At 34.9% G+C, this 22,002-nt stretch overlaps 2 protein-coding genes across 2 annotated transcripts; both read right to left on the bottom strand.

Annotated features, from left to right (window-relative positions):
- Window positions 1-7,753: 7,753 nt before the first annotated feature.
- On the bottom strand, window positions 7,754-9,059 carry LOC138870676 (uncharacterized). The gene is made up of 3 exons (XM_070148503.1): window positions 9,020-9,059; window positions 8,256-8,866; window positions 7,754-8,062 (listed from the first exon to the last, which is right to left on the bottom strand). The coding sequence occupies exons 1-3, from the start codon at window positions 9,057-9,059 to the stop codon at window positions 7,754-7,756; spliced, it is 960 nt and encodes a 319-aa protein (XP_070004604.1).
- A 5,231-nt stretch (window positions 9,060-14,290) lies between these two features.
- Window positions 14,291-14,922, bottom strand: LOC104236994 (uncharacterized). Its single transcript, XM_009791051.2, has one exon. It carries the CDS (start codon window positions 14,783-14,785, stop codon window positions 14,489-14,491), a length of 297 nt encoding a protein of 98 aa, XP_009789353.1. The 5' UTR covers window positions 14,786-14,922; the 3' UTR covers window positions 14,291-14,488.
- Window positions 14,923-22,002: the final 7,080 nt, after the last annotated feature.

A 22,002-nucleotide genomic window follows, 5' to 3' on the forward strand; every position in this document is an offset into this window, starting at 1 on the left:
TCTTTTTGTAGAAAATGCTTTAAATTGTAGATATTATGTAATCATTTGTAGCTATGTTGTAGATAAAATGTAGATGAATTTATCCTTTTTATGCATTTTATTAATGTGAATTAATTTATTATTTGTGCAGAATGGATAATTTTTTGCCCCACATAATGTTGATTATGGGGTGCTTAAATTCCACACTTTGTGTGATCCTTGCATTCCTAGCCAGATTAAAGAGCTTCTATCCTCAAATGGTTTGAATCTTTTCAAAAAGACGTGTTTTGGATACTTACTATCTCTTCCCACCATATGCATGCAAAACCAAGCCATTCATCTTCTGATGAAGTATGAATTGACCAAATCCAATGAATCATATCTTTCTGTACAGTTAAAGGGTGAAACATTAAATTTTTGATTGTGTGAGTTTGCATTAATTACTGGTCTAAGATGTGTTACCCAGGTTACTGATTTTGGTTATACTCCCACTTATTTTAGCAAAATAATGAGCAGTTATTTTCCTAACAAATTAAGAGTGGAGAAGTCTTATTTGAAACAGATAGTAACCACTAGATTCTAGGTAAACGATGAGGATGCAGTGAAGTTGTACATCCTTTATCTTTTAGAATTTTTCATTTGTCCTTCAGACAAAGATCATGTTTCTTTTATTGATCACTTTAGGTTCTATTTGGTAGAATCTGGGCAGTATGAGTTATACCCATGGGGTATTTAATCTTTCACCCAGATGATGAAATATGTTAGGCACAGACTAAATCTGTATGTACATTCTTATCTCATACGGGGATGCTCACTAGCATTGCAAGTATGGCTTTATGAGTGTTGCTCTACTGTCAGCACTGATTTAGCTACAAGGTGTTCTAATTCAATACCTCGAATACTAAGATGGTCAGCTAATAAGGGGCAGATTTGGTTAGCTGTCTTTGAAGAGAAGATGATAAAGCCTGAGTGGATAAAGGTATAGTTTCTTTTATTACGATTATACATTTACCTTCAACATATCTACAAGTATTCTATATTTTCTGCCTTGATCAAACTAATTTATTTTTCCTCATTCAGTTTACCAACATAGTTGAATCTGGAGAAGAGATTGCAGTGCTGATTTTGCCCGATAAAATTGAGTACAAAGTTCAAGAAGGTGAACAAACATCTGAGGTTCCCAATGCTGATCCTCCTACGTTGGAACCCAAACAAACAGATGGAGAAGAGGACAAGGAGTCTATTGCTGAGAAGATCAGTAAATTAGAAAAAGGAATTGAGCAGGTAATACATATAAACTACAATATATCTATATTTTATCTACAATATATCTACATTTCATAAACTGTCTACCAAATATCTTTAAATTTGTAAATTCTGATATATATCTTTATATAATTGCATAGGTTTTTGCATTGTATGTTACGACATATTATGAAGTTAACAAATTACTATATTGTAACTTGTAGGTTGATAGAAAGCTTGAAGATTTTAGGAAAGCTGTCTTTGTAGAGCTCGATAACCTTCGAGTGTTTATAAATGATTCTGTGCAGTCTGTTTTGCAAATGATAAATATTAGAAATGTGCAAGATGATGCAAAGGTAAGATCTGACTTTTATTTTTATAGCAAAACAATTTAGACAATAAAAAAATATATACAAACTAACATAAAACATTCAGTTTGCTGGCAGTTCAACAAAAAATAATGACCAACAAAAAGACTTGAACAATCAGCATTTTCAGTTCAATATTGGGGAACAAGTGCAGGAAAGCACCAGCAAAACAGGTATCTACAAAATACCTATAAAATATCTACAATTTGTGTCAGTGTATAATTAACATATCTACACTTATCCACAAAATATCTACAATTTTGCTATACATATGCTACACCTTTCGAGCCACCATTATCCAGTATTATTTACCATTTTTAATTATAAAATAGAACATGTTGAAGGTGCAGTTGGTCAAGAAAATCTTCCAACACATGGTGATTTATATACACATTTTCAAGTTGCAGCTGATGAAGACAAAGCAGGTATCATACTGTCACTCAGAGATATTTTCTTGTTGTTTATAAATTTTAACATTCTTGTTAAAATTGATATGAATTGTGTTACAGTTACGGAAGATATCAATGCACAGTCCCCAATTCATGGAGTGACAGTAGCAGCTCAGTCAGAACAGGTCATTGAGGAACATGACAATGAAGGTGCAGATGCACAGTATGTAGATCTAGGTGATTCAGAAGGATCAGGAGTTGAGAAGAATGGGGTCACACTAGATGATTTTGAGTTGCCCGACAACTTATCCCAGTTGGTTATGTTTGGCGAGCCCATACAAGATGATACAACACCTATGCATCCGGGGAGAACAAAGCATCTGAGAAAGCATGTCCGATCACCAATTATCCCTCTATACAGTTCTGGGGGCAGCAGCTCGGTTGGACCTAAAATTTTCTACATCAAGCACCCTTTTACTACTGTTATTGGTGAAAATGTAGATCCGGATGTTTTAGAAAACTTCAACAAGTGGTTATACCAGTCTAGCGACAAAGGTTCAAAAAGGTATGAATGCATAATTTGACACTTTCATTTCAGCATTTATCTTTTACTATCTAATTCAATCTACAATTTTTTTTGTCAATTTATTTGTTGTTACAGGAGGAAGGCCCGTTTTCCATAAAGGATAACTAAATTAAGCCTTGGTTATACCTTGGAGTGGAAAAGGTTGATAAGAAGGAATGGTTCTTTTCGCTGGCTCACCCCGAACAAGTCCTCATTGACTCGGTAAGTATCAAGGAGTCTATTCCCAAGATATGATTTGTAGATATTTTGTCTTCTGTTTTGTAGATAATATATGAAGATGACTTGTAGTATAAAGTGTAGATATGATGTAGACATGATTGTAAATATTGTCTTTCTTGTATGTAGTGTAATTAATAGTTAGGTTTCATGTTATGTATCATATTTGAAAATTATTTATAGTATAAATTCTATATGTATTTTGTGGACAGAACAGTTTATTGTTGTATTTGCTATTTGTAGTGTAATTGTAGTTATTTTGTAGTTTATGTAGAACATTATAAGATTAATTGTAGTCTAAAATGTAGATATAATGTAGATATGATTGTAGATGATGTGTTACGTGTTTGCCCAGTAACTGTAGGTAAATTGTAGTTATTTTTAGATTAGGTACTTCAACTGTAGGTAAATTGTACATTTACTGTAGGTAAATTGTACATAAATTTGTTTAAATTGTAGAGCTGTTTTTAGACATCATTGTAGATATTTTTTGTTTATGTTTTTGTAGTTAATTGTAGTTATAATGTAGGTTTCATGTAGATTATTTGAAGTTGAGTTGTTGTTTATATGCCAACTATTTTTGGGTGCAGCACATTAATGTAATAATGTATTACTTGAGGAAAAGAGGCAAGTATGGCCCCAATAACAAGACCAGGTTTACCACAACAGATTGTGTGTTCAAGACCAGGATAGAACAAATTTATGAAAAGTTCATAAATTCACCTCCATAAGAGAAGTATTCGGTTGTTAAACCCCAAGATGTTGTTGCAGAATATATTTTGGGGTATAGACTACTTGCCAATGTTGCATGGGATGAAGTTGACTATGTCATCATGCCCGTCAATACTAAAGAAAAATTCCATTGGGTGTTGGTCGTTTTCGACATTGCAGACAGGCAACTTTATGCGTATGATTCCATGATCTCTTCACATAACCATCATGTTGTTGAATCCTGTGTCGAAAGGTTTTCTGTTATTATCCCTTTGTATTTGTCATGCGCTGGTTTCTATGGGAAGCGTAAGGACATTAACTTCATGAATACAAAGGCATACATCGAGAATCCTGTTACCGACCCTCTTAACATTCAGTGGATGGTTGCAAAGATTCCATAACAAAAAGAAGGGTCACTGTAAAAGATCTATTCTCTCTTTCTATGCATTTAATTCTTTTTTATTTCTAATATTTGGTAAATATTTAAAAAACTTTGTGTTTCTGCAGCCATTGTGGTGTATTTGTTGTTGCATTTGCGGAGTATGTTAGCCTTGGAGATTTGTCAATTCCCGCAGAAGACCTTTCTGATATTGACCAACATCGTAGACTCTATGGAGCACTCCTATGGGACTATGCTACACAGAAGCAGGAAGATGGGTCAATTAGTGAAAGTGAGGTTACAGGCAGACTAGCAAGAAGCAAGGGTGCACCTGCATTGAATGAGAAAATAAGAGTCCAGAGAAAGAAGAAGTAGTGTCATGTCTATGTAATTTAGTTGATGCTAGTTTGTAGGAGAAGTATAGTACACAACTTTCTGAACATTTCTTTTGTGTTTTTATTGTAGCAGACCTTTTGTTTTGTTAATTTCTATCCAATTTAGTAGTTCACTTGAAAATAACTTGGTGGTTTTATCTGCAGTTGTTTAATATTTACAGCACTTGTTCTTCATTATCTTAAAAGTAGTTATTATGTTGTTAGAATATAAATTATCTACAAAAAAACTTCAAAATATCCACAATCTGGAAACACTGATGTCACGACCCCAACCCCGGTCGTGATAGCTCCCAACACACTGCTAGGCAAGCCTGACCAACTAACAACCTCAATCTGTTTTCTTATGAAAACCATTATCAGCTAAAATAGATAAATTGCTAAATCACCCTAATAAGAGTTTAAGACAACGAGTTAAATATGCAGAAATTCAGATGATAATACTACTACATAGCCCATACAGATCCGAGGTCACAAGTCTCAAGCCTCTAGTACAAGTTTAACAGCCTAATACATAATCAGTCTAGGAAATGCGGATAAAACGAAAGGATAGAAGGAAGAGATCCGGGCTGCGGACGCCGTGCAACTACCTCGATACTCCCGGATATGAACTGATCGACTGAAAATCCTCACTCAACCTCTGGAACACCTGGATCTGCACGCAAGGTGCAGGGAGTAATATGAGTACTCTGACCCAGTGAGTAATAAACATAAATAATGACTGAGAATAAGAAGTCACGGAAAAACACAGAGTAAGCTATAATGCGGCAGTTTAAACAAGTAATATGAAAGCAATAAACCAATGGAAACGAAATATGGTAATGCTACAACAAATAAGCAGTTAAGTGATAGACATATAAAAAAATCAACAAATAGAACGGTACCCTATAGTACCCGCTGCGGCGTGCAGCCCGATCTATATATTTCGTCGACGGTGCTCACTGGGGTGTGCAGACTCCAGGAAGGGCTCCTTACGGCCCAAGCACAATATCAAGCCATCTCGTGGCATCAAATCTAGGCCCTCGGCCTCATATCAATATCAGAATAACATTGTTGCGACGCGCAGCCCTATCCCATAGTATCCTCACATCTGGCCCTTGGCCGTACTCAGTCCAGAAATCATATAAGCCCCTCGGGAATTAGTAAAACAGTAGTTCTCAGCCCAAAACATCAATTAATATATCATTTTAGTTTTAGAACCGAGTAAAAGTGGCTGAGTTGTAAAATAGTGGAAAACGGTACGACTGAGTTCAAGTAGTAAGTCAAAACAGTGAGGAAATAGTGTTAAAACTCCCCGGAGGGTTCAAATAGTTGGCACGAAGCCCAAATATAGCAATCAGTCCAAATAATGATGATAACAAATAAGCTTTAATCAAATACGCGGTAAAAGCATCCCCCGGGACGGACCAAGTCACAATCCCCAATAGTAAACTACCCCACGCTCATCATCAAGCGTGTGTCTCACCTCAATATAGCACTATGATGTGAAAATCCAGGGTTTCAAACCCTCAGGACATCATTTACATTCATTACTCACATCGAACCGGCAAAAACTCTAGCTCGCTATGCCTTTGCCTCTCAAATCGGCCTCCACGCCCGTCGAATCTATCCAAAATCAGAATAAATACGTCACAATATGCTAAGGGAACAAAGCCCAAGCGAAAACAATCGAAAAATATCAAAAATACCGAATTAGCAAAACCTGATCCCTGGGCCCACTTCTCAAAACTCAGAAATTTTCACAAGATTAGATTCATTATCTCCCCACGAGTTCATACATATCAAAAAACACCAGAATCGGAGTTCAATTGTCCCCTCAAATCCTTAATTTAAGTCCTCTTAAACTCAAGCCTTAAACCTCCATTTTTAGTCCATTAATTCCTTAAATTTCAGTCCTAATTTATGAAATACCACCATAGAAGTGTGTTTTAAGTCCAACATCCTTACCTTATCGAAGTTCCCTTGAAATCTCTCTTCAAAATCGCCTAAAAACTCTAAGTTCGAAGTAAAAAAATGGTTAAACCCTTCAAAAAATCGTGAAGAAAAACATATATACTTCTATCCAGACATAACCGCATCTGTGGTCCAATAGCCGCTTTTGCGGTACCGCTTCTGCGGTCATTTCTTCGCATCTGCAGAATTTTATTTAACGGACCAACACCGCATCTGCGGTCCACTCGCCGCTTCTGCGGCTCCGCAGGTGCGGTCCCCCTTCTGCATCTGCGATTCCAGGCCTTCCTCAGCCTTTCCGCTTCTACGACCCAAACCACGCATCTGCGATACAGCACCTGCGGTCCCCAAACCGCAGGTGCAAAAACACCAGCAGCAATAGAAAATCTGTTATCACTCAAGTTCCAAAACTTCCCGTTAGCCATCCGAAATCACCCCGAGGCCCCCGGAACCTCAACCAAAAGCACCAACACAACCCAATACCTTATTCGAGCTTGCTCCAATTATCAAAACACCTCAAACAATGCTAAATCCATCAATTCACATCGAATTCAAGCCTAAATTTTCTAAAAACTTCCGAAATACATTTTCGATCAAAAACCCAACCAAACCACGTTCGAATGATCTGAAATTTTGCACACACATCCCAAATGACATAACGAAGCTACAACAACTCTCGGAATTCCATTACGACCCCCGGATCAAAATCTCACCTATCAACCGGAAATCGCCAAAATACTAACTTCGCCAATTCAAGCCTAATTCTACACCGGACCTCCAAAACCAATTCTGATCACACTCCTAAGTCATAAATCACCTCCCGAAGCTAGTCGAACCATCAGAACTCACATCTGAGCCCTCTAACACATAAGTCAACATCCGGTTGACTTTTCCAATTTAAACCTTCTTAAAAGAGACTGAGTGTCTCATTTCTTACCAAATCCACTCCGAATGCAAACTTCTTAACTCAACCACATAAAACACGGATAAGAAGTATAAAGAAGCAGAAATGGGGGAAACAAAACGGAAACTCATGAGACGACTGGCCGGGTCGTCACAACTGAATGTTGAGATTGTATATAATTTTATAGTTGAATATGTATATAATTTGTAGGGAATACCTCCAGTTGTATTTACTTTCTGTATATAACTGTCAGTTCAAGTTACATTAATCTTTTTTAACTTGTAGTTATATTGTAGATAATAAATATTAACTGCTATGTACAGAATGTAAAAAATGGATGTAGATGATTGACACAATACAGAAAAACATGTTAACAAACACAAAAACAAATTGAAGTTAACTATATTATGATCTTCAAAACTTAAACGATTACACACAAAATTCTGTTAACTTGAACATATTAACAATTATTTTGAAATACTATTCTAACTACACAATATTTATTTCTTTTTGGGTGCATTCTTGCAAGATCTTTTGTTATGCCCTTCACCTCCACAGTTGCCACATGACACCTTGTACTTCTTTGACTTTAGTTCATCAATATTTTGTATCTTTCCTTTTGAGGTCTTCCTGGCTACTTTTTCTCTCCCGTAGGTGGATTTACTACTTCATCAGATATATGTTGTGGCACATTCCATTTGCTTTCATCAGGAAGGGGATTTACTGGTATTTCATATGTACGCAGCAGGCTCTCCCTTGTGTAATACGAAGAGCAATAGTTTTCATAAGTTTCATTCCTGTGCCTTAGAGCTACCAAAGCATGCGGACATGGAAGTTCATCAAGTTGGAATTGGCCACAACTATATTTCTTCCTTTCAAGACACACAATGTACCGCTTCACACCATCTATCACAGTATGGATATGATCTGTTGAAGCCCTTACCTACAATTACATAACAAACAGAAAGAAAAATATTTACAATCATCAAAATAAATTATCTACAATTTATCTACAATATATTTACAATTATATCTACAAATTATCTACAATCTACAAATTAACTACAATTTATCTACAATCTGGAAACAATGTCTATTAATTAATTAATTTTCTGCACCAAATAAACAGACCTTACCCTAAGTTTCTGATATAATGTACTGTTTTTCTCCAATTCTTTGTTGAATTTGTACCCAAGGTATGTGAAAGTACACTTTGCCTTCAATAACTTCTCTTTCGTCCAATGTTCAAGAAGTGTCCTCATATACTCTAATAGGTCAAATATTGGCAACTCTCTTCCCTCTTTTGTTACAGCATTCAACGACTCGGCAATGTTTGATGTCATAGTCCAAGTTCTATTCACCGTTGCATGTACTCTTGACCATCTATGATAGCCAATATTATAGAGGTATGATTTAACATGTGGGCCTATCTCTTCAATCTTCGACATCCTTTTATTAAATTCATCCAGAGTGTATGACCCTGCTATAGCAAAGTACAATTCATTTAATTTTAGATGACCCTTCTTGAAATTTGCCCTTATATTTGTCCAAATATGCCACACGCAAGAGTAATGTGGTACGCCCGGATAGACAATTGATATCGCCTTCAAGATACTCTCATTCCTATCTGAAACAACACACATTGAAGTTCTTTCACCATATGCTTGCTTGAATTGCTCAAAAAACCACTTCCACGATGCGTCGTTTTCCGAATCAACCACAGCATATGCCAAAGGCAATATTGTACCTACATTATTAGTAAAAAATAATTAACTAGCAGATTTGAAAATACATATGAAAACACAAATACATATAAACTACAATATATATATACATACATACAAAATATCTACAATGTATCTATAATTTATAAACTGCCTACAAAATAACTACAATTTACCGGTTGCATCCATTGTGCTTGTTGTCAGCATAATCCCCATGTAGGCTATCTTTAAGAATGTCCCATCAACCACTACTACTGGTATACAATATTCCCAACCACTTATTTATGTACAAAAGCAACAAATGCATATAAGAAGCATTCATCTGTTGTCTTTTTCAATTTAACAACTGAACCAGGATACGTCTTCTCAAGAATATAAAAATATTTTGGTAATTTATTGTAGGAGTCAGCCGGATGACCTCTTAATAACTGTAAAGCCTTTTCCTTTGCCCTCCATGCTTGCATGTAGCTTAGGTTCACTCCATGTTGGGACAACATGTCAGTTTGTATGTCCTTTGGTGAGTAAACTGTCTTAGAATCACAATACTTTGGCATGACCATGCTACCAACTACAACTGCAGTACGTTTGCGCTGTATGAATGTATCGTCCATTAAGGTGCATGTGTGTTGTCGGTTGAAACTCCTGATCTTGAACATTGCAGAATCATTAATTGATGTTGCCTTGAAGTGCCGATTGCAGTTTTCTGCAACGCATATGAGCCAATAGCTATAAAAAAATACATTTATAATACAGGTTATCAATGTAGATTTAACAAAATGACTGTTTTAACATAAAGTAACACACTATACAATATAACTACTATTCGTCTACATATCACAAGGAAAATATTGTTTATAAAGGTCTTTTCACAATTAATATCTTTATACCTTCTGTGGCTAGACCTTTAAACCCTGAATTGGAACTTGTGCATGACAGAATAGTGCTTCATTGCAGTTGCAATTGTTTGCTTGTCTTGATACACTTGTCCTTCTTCGATAACACTTTGTGTACCTTTAGTTATTATTTCACTTTGATATTCCTCTATGACGGGAGAGACTGGCATATCAAGTAACTGTATTGTCCCAGACGAACCTGCATGAAAATAAAGATAAACAGTGTCATATACAATTTTGTAGAATCTTTGTAGATAAATTGTAGATGAATAGAATATTTTGTAGTCAATTTTTTTCCAACATGGATTGTAGCTTAATTGTAGTATAAATGTAGTAATTCTATTGATAAGCATGAAAACAATATTGCTTTATACATCCTAAAACTGATTTGTAGTTTATTTGTAGATAAATGTAGGAATTTTGTAGATATTATCGTAAAATCAGACTTCCATAGAATTTGAAACATAACAAACCTGCACTTGTGTTCTCATTTGTAATAGCCAATTCCATATTGAAATCTCGTACACTTATGAGTAACGGATATGATCCTAAGTTTTTATTCTCCTTTTTTGTCTCCATATACACACTAACCCCCATATTGTTCCTAATCTCTATTGGAGGACAATTCTCATTCATAATGTATTTGATTTCTACAATTTTTTCCGAAGTATCAATCATTAATTACTCTGCAATTGTAGAAATCAACATACTGTAACTTGCATCCTCATCAAGCACAATGTCATCAACTTGAAAATCTCTAAATCTGTCATAGCTATCCCAATTGCCATTAAAATGTAGCATGATTGGGATTTTGGACATGATTGCGTGTCGTTGCTGAGGTATTGTTCAATATTTTGTCGCTTTTTTGATTTTTTGGATTAAGAAAAAAAGACGAAGAACAGAGAATCGGCAGAATTGATTTCTACAATTTGACTTGAATTTGTTGAATATTTTGTCGCTTTTTTGATTGGTGGATTGAGGAAAAAAGTCGACAAACTGAGAGTTGCAGAACTGATTTCTACAATTTGAAATTGAGCTTCTGATTTCGACGAACTGAGATTTTGATTTGTAGCGATTGTGAGAATATTGAAGAACAGAATTTGATTATAAATTGAAGATAAAGGATTTCCGTGATATGATTTGATCTGATTTACGCCAAATCTTTTTAGAAGATTCTGTTCCTGAATTTAGCTCGACAAATTAGGAAGATTCAGCTACTATTAATTAGTATTTAATGATTGATATAATAACTGTAGAAAAAATGTGGACAGGACGGGTAAATTAGAAACTATGCACATTTTTGGTAATAAGGTTTCATATATGGTATAGGAAAGAAAAAATCTCAATAAATATTAGTGACGGGCGAGATTAAGTAAACCAAAGCAGTTACATATTGTGTCCCTATATAAATCCACCTTACCTTATTTTGTAAGATCATCAAGTGGTTCACGAAATAATACTGTCAATCTCTTACATAAAAATTTTCTGCTAATTGAAGAATCTTGTTCTCTCCTCTTGGAAGGAAACTGCGATTATCACTAAGATTTCTCTTTTCTTATTCTCTCAATGTTTTATTTCCATTATTTCTTATTCATCTATATTAGGAAAAGTGAAGTAAAATTGATTATTAGAAATCCGAATTGTTCTATTATTTGCTTTGACCACAAAAATTATTTTTTGGTTAAATAAATATGAATTATGTCTGCTACTAATGAGATTATTTAGGTGGGTGATGGAAAACAAGGAAGGCAACAAGGAGGAACTCCTCCACACCACACACGCACAACTACTCCACCACGTTCACGATAAAATTCATTGATCAGATCTGCTAATCGTAACACTGGACTATAAATTGACAAACAGCCAAATGAGCAAGACAAGTAATTCACTACTCAACAGATTGGTGAAGTCTTGCGTGCCTTCGCAAGTGGGCTGTCAAGTGTAGTTCAGGCTCTACTACCAGTGAACACGACTATGAAAAACCCTTATTCATGGCTTGAAAACTTTGAAAGTGGAAAAATACCAAATAATTCTGGAGTCGGAGGGTCAGGTACACCAAAAAACTCTAATTTATAAAATCTAGTACTAACCTTGTAGAAACAGCTCAAGGAATAAAACGAGCAGATAAAGCAGATACCAGGAGTACCACATGTAATTAAAAGACTGGATTTTGACAAGTATTCATAATGACATGGAAGTCAGGTGCAATACTGTTACCAATACTAAAAAAATTTAAGATGCCCGATATTCCTAAGTATATAGGACTATAACCCGCGAGATCATGTTACTGCATTTATTACGGTAGACAAGGGCATAGATTTAACCAAGCAAGTCATCGAATCAGTATCGATGAAGAAATTTGGTGAAACTCTTACGAAAGGGGAATTGACATGGTATTGTCTCTTACCTGAAAATTCAATTGACTATTTTGCTGAACTTGCAGATTCATTCATAAAAACACATTCGGGAGCTTAAAAAGTAGATAAAAGAATGGAAGATATCTTCAAGGTAAAGCAAGAGAGTACGAAATTTATAGCGTGGTTTATAGACAAGCGAATCGATTTGATCCCAAAATGATAAACAAATTAAATAAAATGCAAGACTTAGCATTGAAATCGAGATAAAATAGCAGACAACTTGGTTCCGGGAGCAAGGCTTCCGAAGACAACAATAAGAATAACAATAGATAGAAAAGGAAGTACTATTTAGCGTGGAATAATATGTAGCATAAATTTGTCAGAAATTTCGTGTCTTACAGTGGCTGTTGAAGTCACTATTTATAGCTATACCTAGGGAACAATGTCCTAGGATCAAGCTCCTCTTTAATGACAATAATAAGAGCCGAGGGTCTTTTGGAAACAGTCTCTCTACCTTTATAGGCAGGGGTAAGGTATGCGTACACACTACCCTCCCAGGCTCCACTTGTGGGATTCCACTAGGTTGTTGTTGTTGTTGTTGTTGTTGTTGTTGTTGTAATGGGGACCATTGATGAATATATAACGGCAGACTATGAATGCCAGAATTCTCTCTAACGGATTGTGTATTTAATACTGAAAAATATTCTCCATTGAATGTCATCCGGTGGCAAATACTCGTTTGCTCTCGTTAACAATGTTTCCTTCGAGGTCTGCCTTATGCTAACCGAAGTTGTTGTCCTCGGTCTTGGTTTCCACTCGTTTCGTCTTCCATCTATCTCCGATTCTATGTGTCATTCTAACATTCGAGTATTTAATGTGAACCGAATTTTACCCTATGCAATCTTGTCAGTGGCTTAGTTGGATTTAGTTGGATATCAGTTTCTGATAATATAATGTTAATTTTTTCCCCATTAGGTATTTTCAAAATGCAACTAATCAAACCTAACAGAGGTTTTAGTAAACAATATTTTGTTGGTAGTTGACTGCTCTCAAAGGAATTCCCATTGCACCTAATATTTCTAAGGTAGTATTCAAGACTTGCATTGGAGCTGAAAAATCTTTTATACAATAAACCTTTTCCGTTATTTCTTTTAGAGAAAAACATCCAAACTATTAAACCATTGTACATTAATGTGTGATATTAATAGAGAAAAATGCTTCTGTCTCCATAATATTTGGGCCGATGCTTTACTCTGCGCATACAAAGGTTCATATCTGATGAGAGGGTATTATATATAACTTGCAAACCCATACATTTGATATTTTGCTAGGGGATCCTACTTTAGGAACACCGACAATGTTGGCATTTTCCCCTTTGATTATTTGTTTCAAAGGCAGTGGCAGATTTATAGGGTAGTTTATAGAGCACGTGAACAGTGGGCTTTAGATCAAATTAGTATTTTATGTATGCATTTTTTAGAATAAGTCTAATATTATTTGTTAGGTACTCATGTTCCACAAACATTGAATGGTATACTTAGTTAAATACTAAGTTACTTACCCAAAAATAAAGATCAATTCCCACTTAATACTTTTTTTTCTCCCTTTTTAATGGTACACCAATATTTTAGAAATTCTACATCTTCGAGGACCTTTGGTAAATGCTGAGAGAATGTTAAAGTAAATAGAGAGTAAGAGTGAACGAGTCTAAAGACATACTTATACTCTTAAAGAGAAGAATGAAAAGTAAAGGAAAATCATTAAAGTGAACCCCTCATTCATTGCCAAAATTGTAAATGAAAGTAAAACTTAGATTAGTAAGTGAAACTAAATAGACAAGAGAAAAAGACAAGCAATATTGTTCTAATTTGGTCCACAAAACTATAGTCGAATGAAACCCACCCCCACCCACTCCATCTGTTGACGCTTGAGATATATTGGAGTTGTTCCATATTCAATATTGTCGTCACGGGCTTTTGGTCTTCTTTTTTTCATTTTCTTGGAAAATCTTATAATTCCCGAATAGAAATATACTTGGAATTTATAGAGAACATGAATCTATGATTAAAAAAAAAAAAAGTAGGAAAATAGAGATGAATATGGTCTTAACAACCAAAACTTATATTCTAGTAGTATAAGTGGGAATTTTATACACACAATAGGTGTGTGTTAATTCTCAGAATTTTAGAAAAAATGCTAGCTTAACAGAACAATCTTTCAGTAATAATTTAAACTTGCAATATTTGAGCTAGTCACAATTGACTCACTTCTTTTGCGACTATTTACATATCAGAAATTTCACCATTTCAAGCATTAAATCACCCAATCAAAACAAAGATAATAATAAGTAAACAAAATCACAAAATTCAAGAAAAGAAATACTTTAATTTTATCTTCATACACCACCAGTTACACATGAGAACATTCTGTGACTTGTGAACCTCACAAGTTGTTTATCCTTAGGAGTAGAAACACTGTTCAATCCGCCGTCGTATTTGACGTGAAATGACTGAGTCCGCCGGTGCCGGTAGTTCTCTGCACCGCCACCATCGGCCGCCACGAGGTAACTTTCATTTGGATAAAAGTCTTCAATGTTATAGCTGTTAGCGCCTGCAGAGGAGAGGGATTCGTATTTTCGAAGAGTTTTGTTCCTTTTGATGCTCTTGTATACCAATGGAATTAGACCTTCCATATATGCCCAAGGTTCTGTTTCTTAATTTCTTTTTTCTTAGCTTGGAACTTGAAAAAGGAAGGAGCTAATTTAGCAGAGAGAAGAAATAGTTTACTTCAAGACTTTAGATGTTGGGTTTGGTTAGAGAGTCTAGCAAGTTTGCTTTCTTTAAATATATAAATGTCTTCTCTTTTTGGCATATTTTTCAACTGATATTGGTTGGCACACGTAATGTTTGTTTGACTTACAAGAAAGATGTTCTTCCTCCCAATCATACACTACTCTTGTATTCAATTTTTGTATATATATATATATATATATATATATATATATATATATATATATATATATATATATATATATATTATACTATCAAGTTACTTCCACGATAGCTTATTATGCCCAACTCTATTCTTAAAAAAGGATAAGCGGTCGCTGCAAATATAATCTGGTCTAAGAGTCTGGAGTCAAATCCCACAGAGAACTAAGGTTTAGCTATAACTGTTGACTATCACTAAGAAGACAAGCTCGAACAATTCCTAAATTATAAATATTAAGATTCTGATATCTAATTAACTAACAAATTAAAGTAGTATATTAACATTTAAAGATACTACGGGTTGGAGAAAAGATTAAGGAGGTCTAGAGTTATGGTTTCCCCAATTGTCGAAATCCTTCCTGCTACGTCTTTTATAATTTCGCCTAAGTATTCTCTACCGAATGTGAGTACTTCGGGTGTCGTAATTCTCTCTCGAGCAACTACACAATTTACTAGACATATTCTCTCGAACTACACTGGCTGGCACTAATTCAACGCTCATTACGATCGCACCAAGGTTTCGTTATCTCTAATCCCGCCTTTAAACCTTCCGTATTGATCTCTCACATACGTTAGGAGTGATGTTGTTCAACAACTACCTAAATATGTACCATCTCTCAAACAATACACACTAAATAGGCACAATCAATTGATGGTCATTCAATCAACAACAGTAAACACATAGTTGAACAAGTAGAGAAATCTAACAGTTAAATTATATAAAAACATAATGAGAATTTATCTTACGAAAGGTTCCCTCAAAGAGCTAGATAACATTAGCCATTTATGATAGCATGCAAAACTACAATAGTAGAATTCATAATCAATAATAAAAATAGGAAGAAGGAAGTGAAAAACTCGTAGAAGAATTCCTAGCATGTTCTTGCCTCCTTGGGTCAAATCCCTTCTCTAAAAACGTCCTCTTCTTCTAAAAAAATAACTTTAAGAGATATTTATAAGGTCGGGGTTGAAGTCTACATGTCCAAAACTAGTGAGGAATTAACATTGGCTCGGATAGTATCGTCGGCGCGAGGCACTGTCTGGGGCACCAATATTTCTACGTGTGACATTGTCTATGGCGCCAATGTTTCTGCGCGAGGCACTGTTTGGGGAGCCAATGATATTGCCATGGACAATGCCTTGCACAGTCTATGGCCATGACTTTTCCTTGCCTTGTATGTCTTCTTTTATTGCTCCATTTTATAACTCTGAGGTACCTTTTTTATGCAACTTTTCTCCAATTCATGTCCAAGCATTCTTACACGTGAAATAATTTCTATTACGCATGATTATCGTACAAATTAACATCCAAATAACAAGCAAGTAGGGTAAATAACGTCAAAATATATTGAATTATCGCACATCAACACCCTACACTTAAATTTTGCTTGCCCTCGAGTCAACCAACTAAACATTTCCTCTTCAAGGACCCAACAAGCCACACATTTACAACACATTATACCTATGACCATGGTTGATAGCAACAATTGAGCTCTAGCATATGCTGTCAAAATACACTTCCCATACTTATGCCCAATTTTAAAACATCCAAAACAGGAACAACATGATTATAACACTCCTAGCCTCGAAAACTAACTCAATGTCACGATGCACCCGAGACTTGAATACTTAATCTAACAGAGAGGTCTAATAATGTTACCTATCCTTTGTGAAACTATGTGCCCTCAAAGTAAAACAAAGAGTGAGAAGTCGACACATCCAAATTACATGATCGAATATATTTTAAGGACTCACACATATGAAGAAAAATCACTCACTCTCTCAAAGAAGTCACATACACGCAAAAGGTACCATAGGCTTGCCTATTATGTAAACATCTACTAATGCAAGCCCGCTCGATTCGAAATCAACTAGTACTTTATTATGGTTGTAAATTGGGCTAAGGACGGGTAGGATATATTTAGGATATAGTGGCTAACACTCCTAATCACTTTAACAAATTACGTATTCAACTTTAAGCGCAACATTCCTTCAATCATCACAAGATGGCTCACCCCAGAATATTTTTCCTTCTTCTTTACACACTGCTTCAGATTACATCCACTAGCAAAAATAAAAAACCTTTAATTATTCATTTTTTATTTTTTTTATTTTTTTCCTTTTTTTGCCTTGCCGCTAGTGGATTTTTATTTAAAGCACAAGTGCACATTTTTTCTATTGGTTCCACTCAAAAGCTACCCCAAATTTTCTCATTACTTCTTTCTAGCTTTCTCTTTACAATTTAAGTGCTTTAAGAGATATAAGGATAAAAATAATTCAATTAAGAACAAAAGGAGATAGGCTTGTAATGCGGTTGCCAACAGAAAGGCTAATAAGCTCAAAAAGGTAACTAGGGATGATTTTATTTGTGATCGGCAATAAAGTTCAAAAAGATCAAAGAAAGCCTAACATCACTTTTCAAACCGAGCAACACCTAGGATTTTCGCTTTAATTCACATTCTAGGCAAGTTCTCGACTCAAATGCAATAACATGGACTATACAAAGAACTTTTCACACATGGCAGATGAGTCACTAAGGACGGTTTCTTTCAGACTCTCAATCAAACCAGTATTCACAAAGCCAAGAGATATATTAAGCATAAAGCACAAAATGAACACAAGTCAAACCACCGAGACATAGGAGTTATACCACATGCTTTTTATTTTTAACAAGGCAACATCATATATTTAAAGCTAAGGGAAGGTGAAACACATGCTCGAACCTAAGTATGCAACCATCAAACAAGTCAAAAGGTGCAAATCACATAAGTTCTTCTCCTTTATTTCCTACATTACTCTAAAAGTAAAACATAAAAATAAAAATTAAATCTACTACCCGGCTCAAGTTACATCCCATGAAAAAGAACCGAGGCACGAAGAAAAATCACGATGGATTATTACTATCTAAGGAAAATAAAAGACATGTTTTTGTAAATTTTCTATTTTCTAATTTTTTTTGTATTTTTTATTTATACTTTAATCCCTCAAGAAAACTTTCTAGGAGACTCATCGTCGAAAAAAGTTCAAATTTTTTTTAAAAAAAGTATCGATTAAACTAACACAACTAAAATAGTATATAAAGTCACACAGACAATCTCCTCACTACATACTTAAAATTGTACATTATTCCCAATGTACAACATAAATAATAAGAGGATAAAAGAAGCTTCCTAGTCCAGCGGCCGAAGCACTAAGAATTTATGGAGTACTCAGACTTCTTCTGGATATTTTACTTTGTGCAGGCATCCCGGCACTTACTTCTAACCATCTGGCTTGCCGTTGCATCCTTCCAATAGCTATGCTTCCCATGCTCCTAAAAAATAAAAAATGACACTACAAAAATAATACAATAAGAAAATAATTTAAAAACTAAAAATAAAAGGAAGCAGTAAAGTTGGGTTACCTCCTAACAAGCGCCTGATTTAACGTCGCAGCACGATGTGAACCACTTTATGCTTCCACCTCGAGCTATGAATTGAACCCCAAGTTTTGATTCAAGCTTATGATTGTGCTCCAAGGGTGGTGGAATAAATCTAAGTGGCCCAAGGAAATAAAGCAGTATTATGTACTTCTTGGCTTCTACATTAGGTGTGTAATCCTGACTTTGAGGCAAGTAAAATTCCAAAATGTAGGTATATTGTTCCTCATTCCTTGGCTCCTCAATCGGCTCGGATAACTCTATTTTCATATCATCATCCAAACATAATGTGAAAACATATTTGGAGTGAGGACAATTGCGCTCAAACACATGAACTTCAGGAACAATGATACCATAGTCAATAAAATTTATATCTTCAATGTCCGTGGCCGACTCTAATCTCACTTATTCAACATCAACATCCTCAAATTGTAGTTGGTTAGGTTGTTGATGTTTTACTCTGACCTCCTCAATTAGCACCTCAAATTCACACTCTTCTTGGCTACTATCCTCAATACTGGCTTGTTGAGCATTAAAAGCTCCAACCACTTGACTCACTTGAGCCTCCAAGTTGCAAATAGTTGCCTCGTGCCTTTCTATCTACCGTTATTTCTCATTATTTTGTTCTAGAAGGCACTGTAATATATCCTTGATCTCCTTCAGGTCCACATTCCTGGGTTCTTTATGCCTATTAACTTTACAAGAAAAAGTAGAACATCATAGTAAGGGGTTGGGGAGGATAAGAAATATAAACAAAACCATGAAAGTGATCATTTTGACCACCACACACATCACACTCATTTCACCAATAAGATTGAGTTGGTGCACATAACTCGTTCTCAGGAATATTTTGATAATTTGCCCACGGGTGATTTCCTTCACAATATATATGAGGATCAATAGTAGAATTATCTACACCTAAACTCTCATAATTCCAAGATGTCATGTTTCTCAAATCAACAGTTATAATAAAACAAAATTAAAAGAAAAAAACAAAATAAAAGTTCAAACTTAAAACCTAGCAATATATACAGCTACAACTACACCTTTAGTTCCCTAGCAACGATTCCAAAATTTGATCACGCCCAACTCTAGTCCTAAAAAGGATAAGCGGTCGCTGCAAATATAATCCGGTCTAAGAGTCTGAAGTCGAATATCATAGAGAATTAAGATTTAGCTACAATTGTTAACTATCACTAAGACGACAAGCTCGAACAATTCCTAAGTTATAAATATTAAGATTCTTATATCTAATTAACTAACAAATTAAAGTAGTATATTAAAAACTAAAGATACTATGAGTTGGAGAAAAGATTATGGAGGTATAGAGTTATGATTTTTCCAATTGTCGGAATCCTTCTTGTTACGTCTTATATAATTTCACCTAAATATTCTCCACCAATCGTGAGTACTTCCGGTATCGTAATTCTCTCTCGAGCAACTGCCACAATTTACTAAATATATTCTCTCGAACTACGCTCGCTGGCACTAATTCAATGCTCGCTACGATCGCATTAAGGTTTCGTTATCTCTAATCCAGCCTTTAAACCTTCCGTATTGATCTCTTACATACGTTAGGAATGATGTAGTTCAACAACTACCTAATTATATACCCTCTCTCAAGAAATACACATTAAATAGGTACAGTCAATTTATGGCCATTCAACTAACAACATTAAACACGTAGTTGAACAAGTAGAGAAATCTAAAGGTTCAATTATATAAAAACATAACGAGAATTTATCTTACAAAAGGTTCCCTCAAAACCCTAGATAACAAATTAGCTATTCATAATAGTATGCAAAACTACAATACTGGAATTCATAACCAATAATGAAAATAGGAAGAAGGAAGTGAAAAACTCATAGAACAATTCTCCCCGTTGCTCCTAGCGTGTTCTTGCCTCCTCGGATCGAATCCCCTCTCTAAAAATGTCTTCTTCTTCTAAAAAATAACTTTAAGAGGCATTTATAAGGTTGAGGTCGGAGTCTACATGTCCAAAACTAGTGAGGAATTAACATTGGCTCGGATAGCATCGTCTGGGCACCAATATTTCTGCGTGAGGCACTATCTATGGCGCCAATGTTTCTATGCGAGGCACTGTCTGGGGTGCCAATGACAATGCCCCGGACAATGCCTTGCACTGTCTATGGCCATGACTTTTTATTGTCTTTCACTTCTTCTTTTATTGCTCCATTTTGTAGCTCTGAGGTACCATTTCGTGCATTTTTTCTCCAATTCATGTCGAAGCATTCCTACACGTGAAATAAGCTCTATTAAGCGTAATTGCTGCACAAATTCGCATCCAAACAACAAGTAAATAGAGTAAATAACCTCAAAATATATGGAATTATCGCATGACATCAACAGCTTTGGGTAATATTGCTTGTAACAAATAAAATTAAAAACTTGAAAAATAAGGCAAAAGACAAATTACACTTGTAGCAAGTTAAATAGTACTGAAAGACTTGTATTACACTAAAAGTGCTATTTTATTGGAACAATGTTGTTTGTTGGAAGAAAAAAAAAGGATTATCCTATATATGTAGGCAGGAATGAGAAAGGGCTCAGGTTTTAACTTAATTATTATTTATTCCGAAGAAATATCAGTAGTTTGTGTTGGTATATATTTTGGACTCTTTCTTCTAAAGACTAGTCAATAAAAGCACATTAATCGGGATATTTTTGTCCTAGTCGTTTCTGTCATGTGACAGCGATACTCAAATAGCGAATAAATAAAATAAATAACTGACTAGTCGAAGAATAGCAATTTACATGGCATAAGAGTCAACTCATAAAATTCTAGAGATATGACAAGTTTAACTTGGTAGTAATCTTTCTTTAATTAGAAACAGACAACTAAAGCTTGACTACCAGGATTTGTATTACATATTATATTATCTATTAACATAACTTGTTGATTTATTAATCTTCCTTGCATTTTATAAGGAAAAATAACAACAATATCTTTCTTCTATTGACGTGGTTCTGCATTAGTTGCCCTATCAATTTGTCAACAGAACTAGTTTGTTTTAGTCAGCAATGTGAGCTTAGCAGCCCTTGTTTACCAAATTTAATAAGTGACTCCCTGGTCGTACTTGATTGCAACAACCCAATTTCTTGTTATTACAAGCTGTATTTTCTCAATTTCTGACACAATTTTTGATGTTTTATTACAATTCTTCTAGAAATTTCACATATCAATAACTTAAGTAAACTTGATGTCTGAATAAATATACAGTATTGGCTTTAGTAGAAGTTATAATTGTTAGCCAATCTCATCCTTAGCTAACCATCTCCATACATAATAATAATCCACTAAATGGCACTTATTAATCAAATGTGTTGCTGATGATGTTAAGCAGTGGCGGAGCCACATTGAACGAAGGGGTGTCAAGCGACATCCCTTCACCGTAAAATTACACTATACTGCTAGATAAAATTTGTGATTTTATGTATATTTATAATACGTTGACTTTTCTTGAGTTTTCGATGTAGTTA

The sequence above is a fragment of the Nicotiana sylvestris genome, chromosome 6 (assembly GCF_000393655.2).
Source record: "Nicotiana sylvestris chromosome 6, ASM39365v2, whole genome shotgun sequence".
NCBI classification, from domain to species: Eukaryota; Viridiplantae; Streptophyta; class Magnoliopsida; order Solanales; family Solanaceae; genus Nicotiana; species Nicotiana sylvestris.

What these genes read in the sequence shown, in the direction of transcription:
- LOC138870676 (XM_070148503.1), bottom strand. Translation starts at nt 9,059, where the DNA reads ATGGGGATTATGCTGACAACAAGCACAATGGATGCAACCG. An exon ending in AAGCACAATGGATGCAACCG is followed by an intron (nt 8,867 to 9,019) that starts GTAAATTGTAGT and finishes CTAATAATGTAG; the next exon opens with GTACAATATTGCCTTTGGCA. An exon ending in CATTATATCAGAAACTTAGG is followed by an intron (nt 8,063 to 8,255) that starts GTAAGGTCTGTT and finishes ATGTAATTGTAG; the next exon opens with GTAAGGGCTTCAACAGATCA.
- LOC104236994 (XM_009791051.2), bottom strand. Translation starts at nt 14,785, where the DNA reads ATGGAAGGTCTAATTCCATTGGTATACAAGAGCATCAAAAGGAACAAA.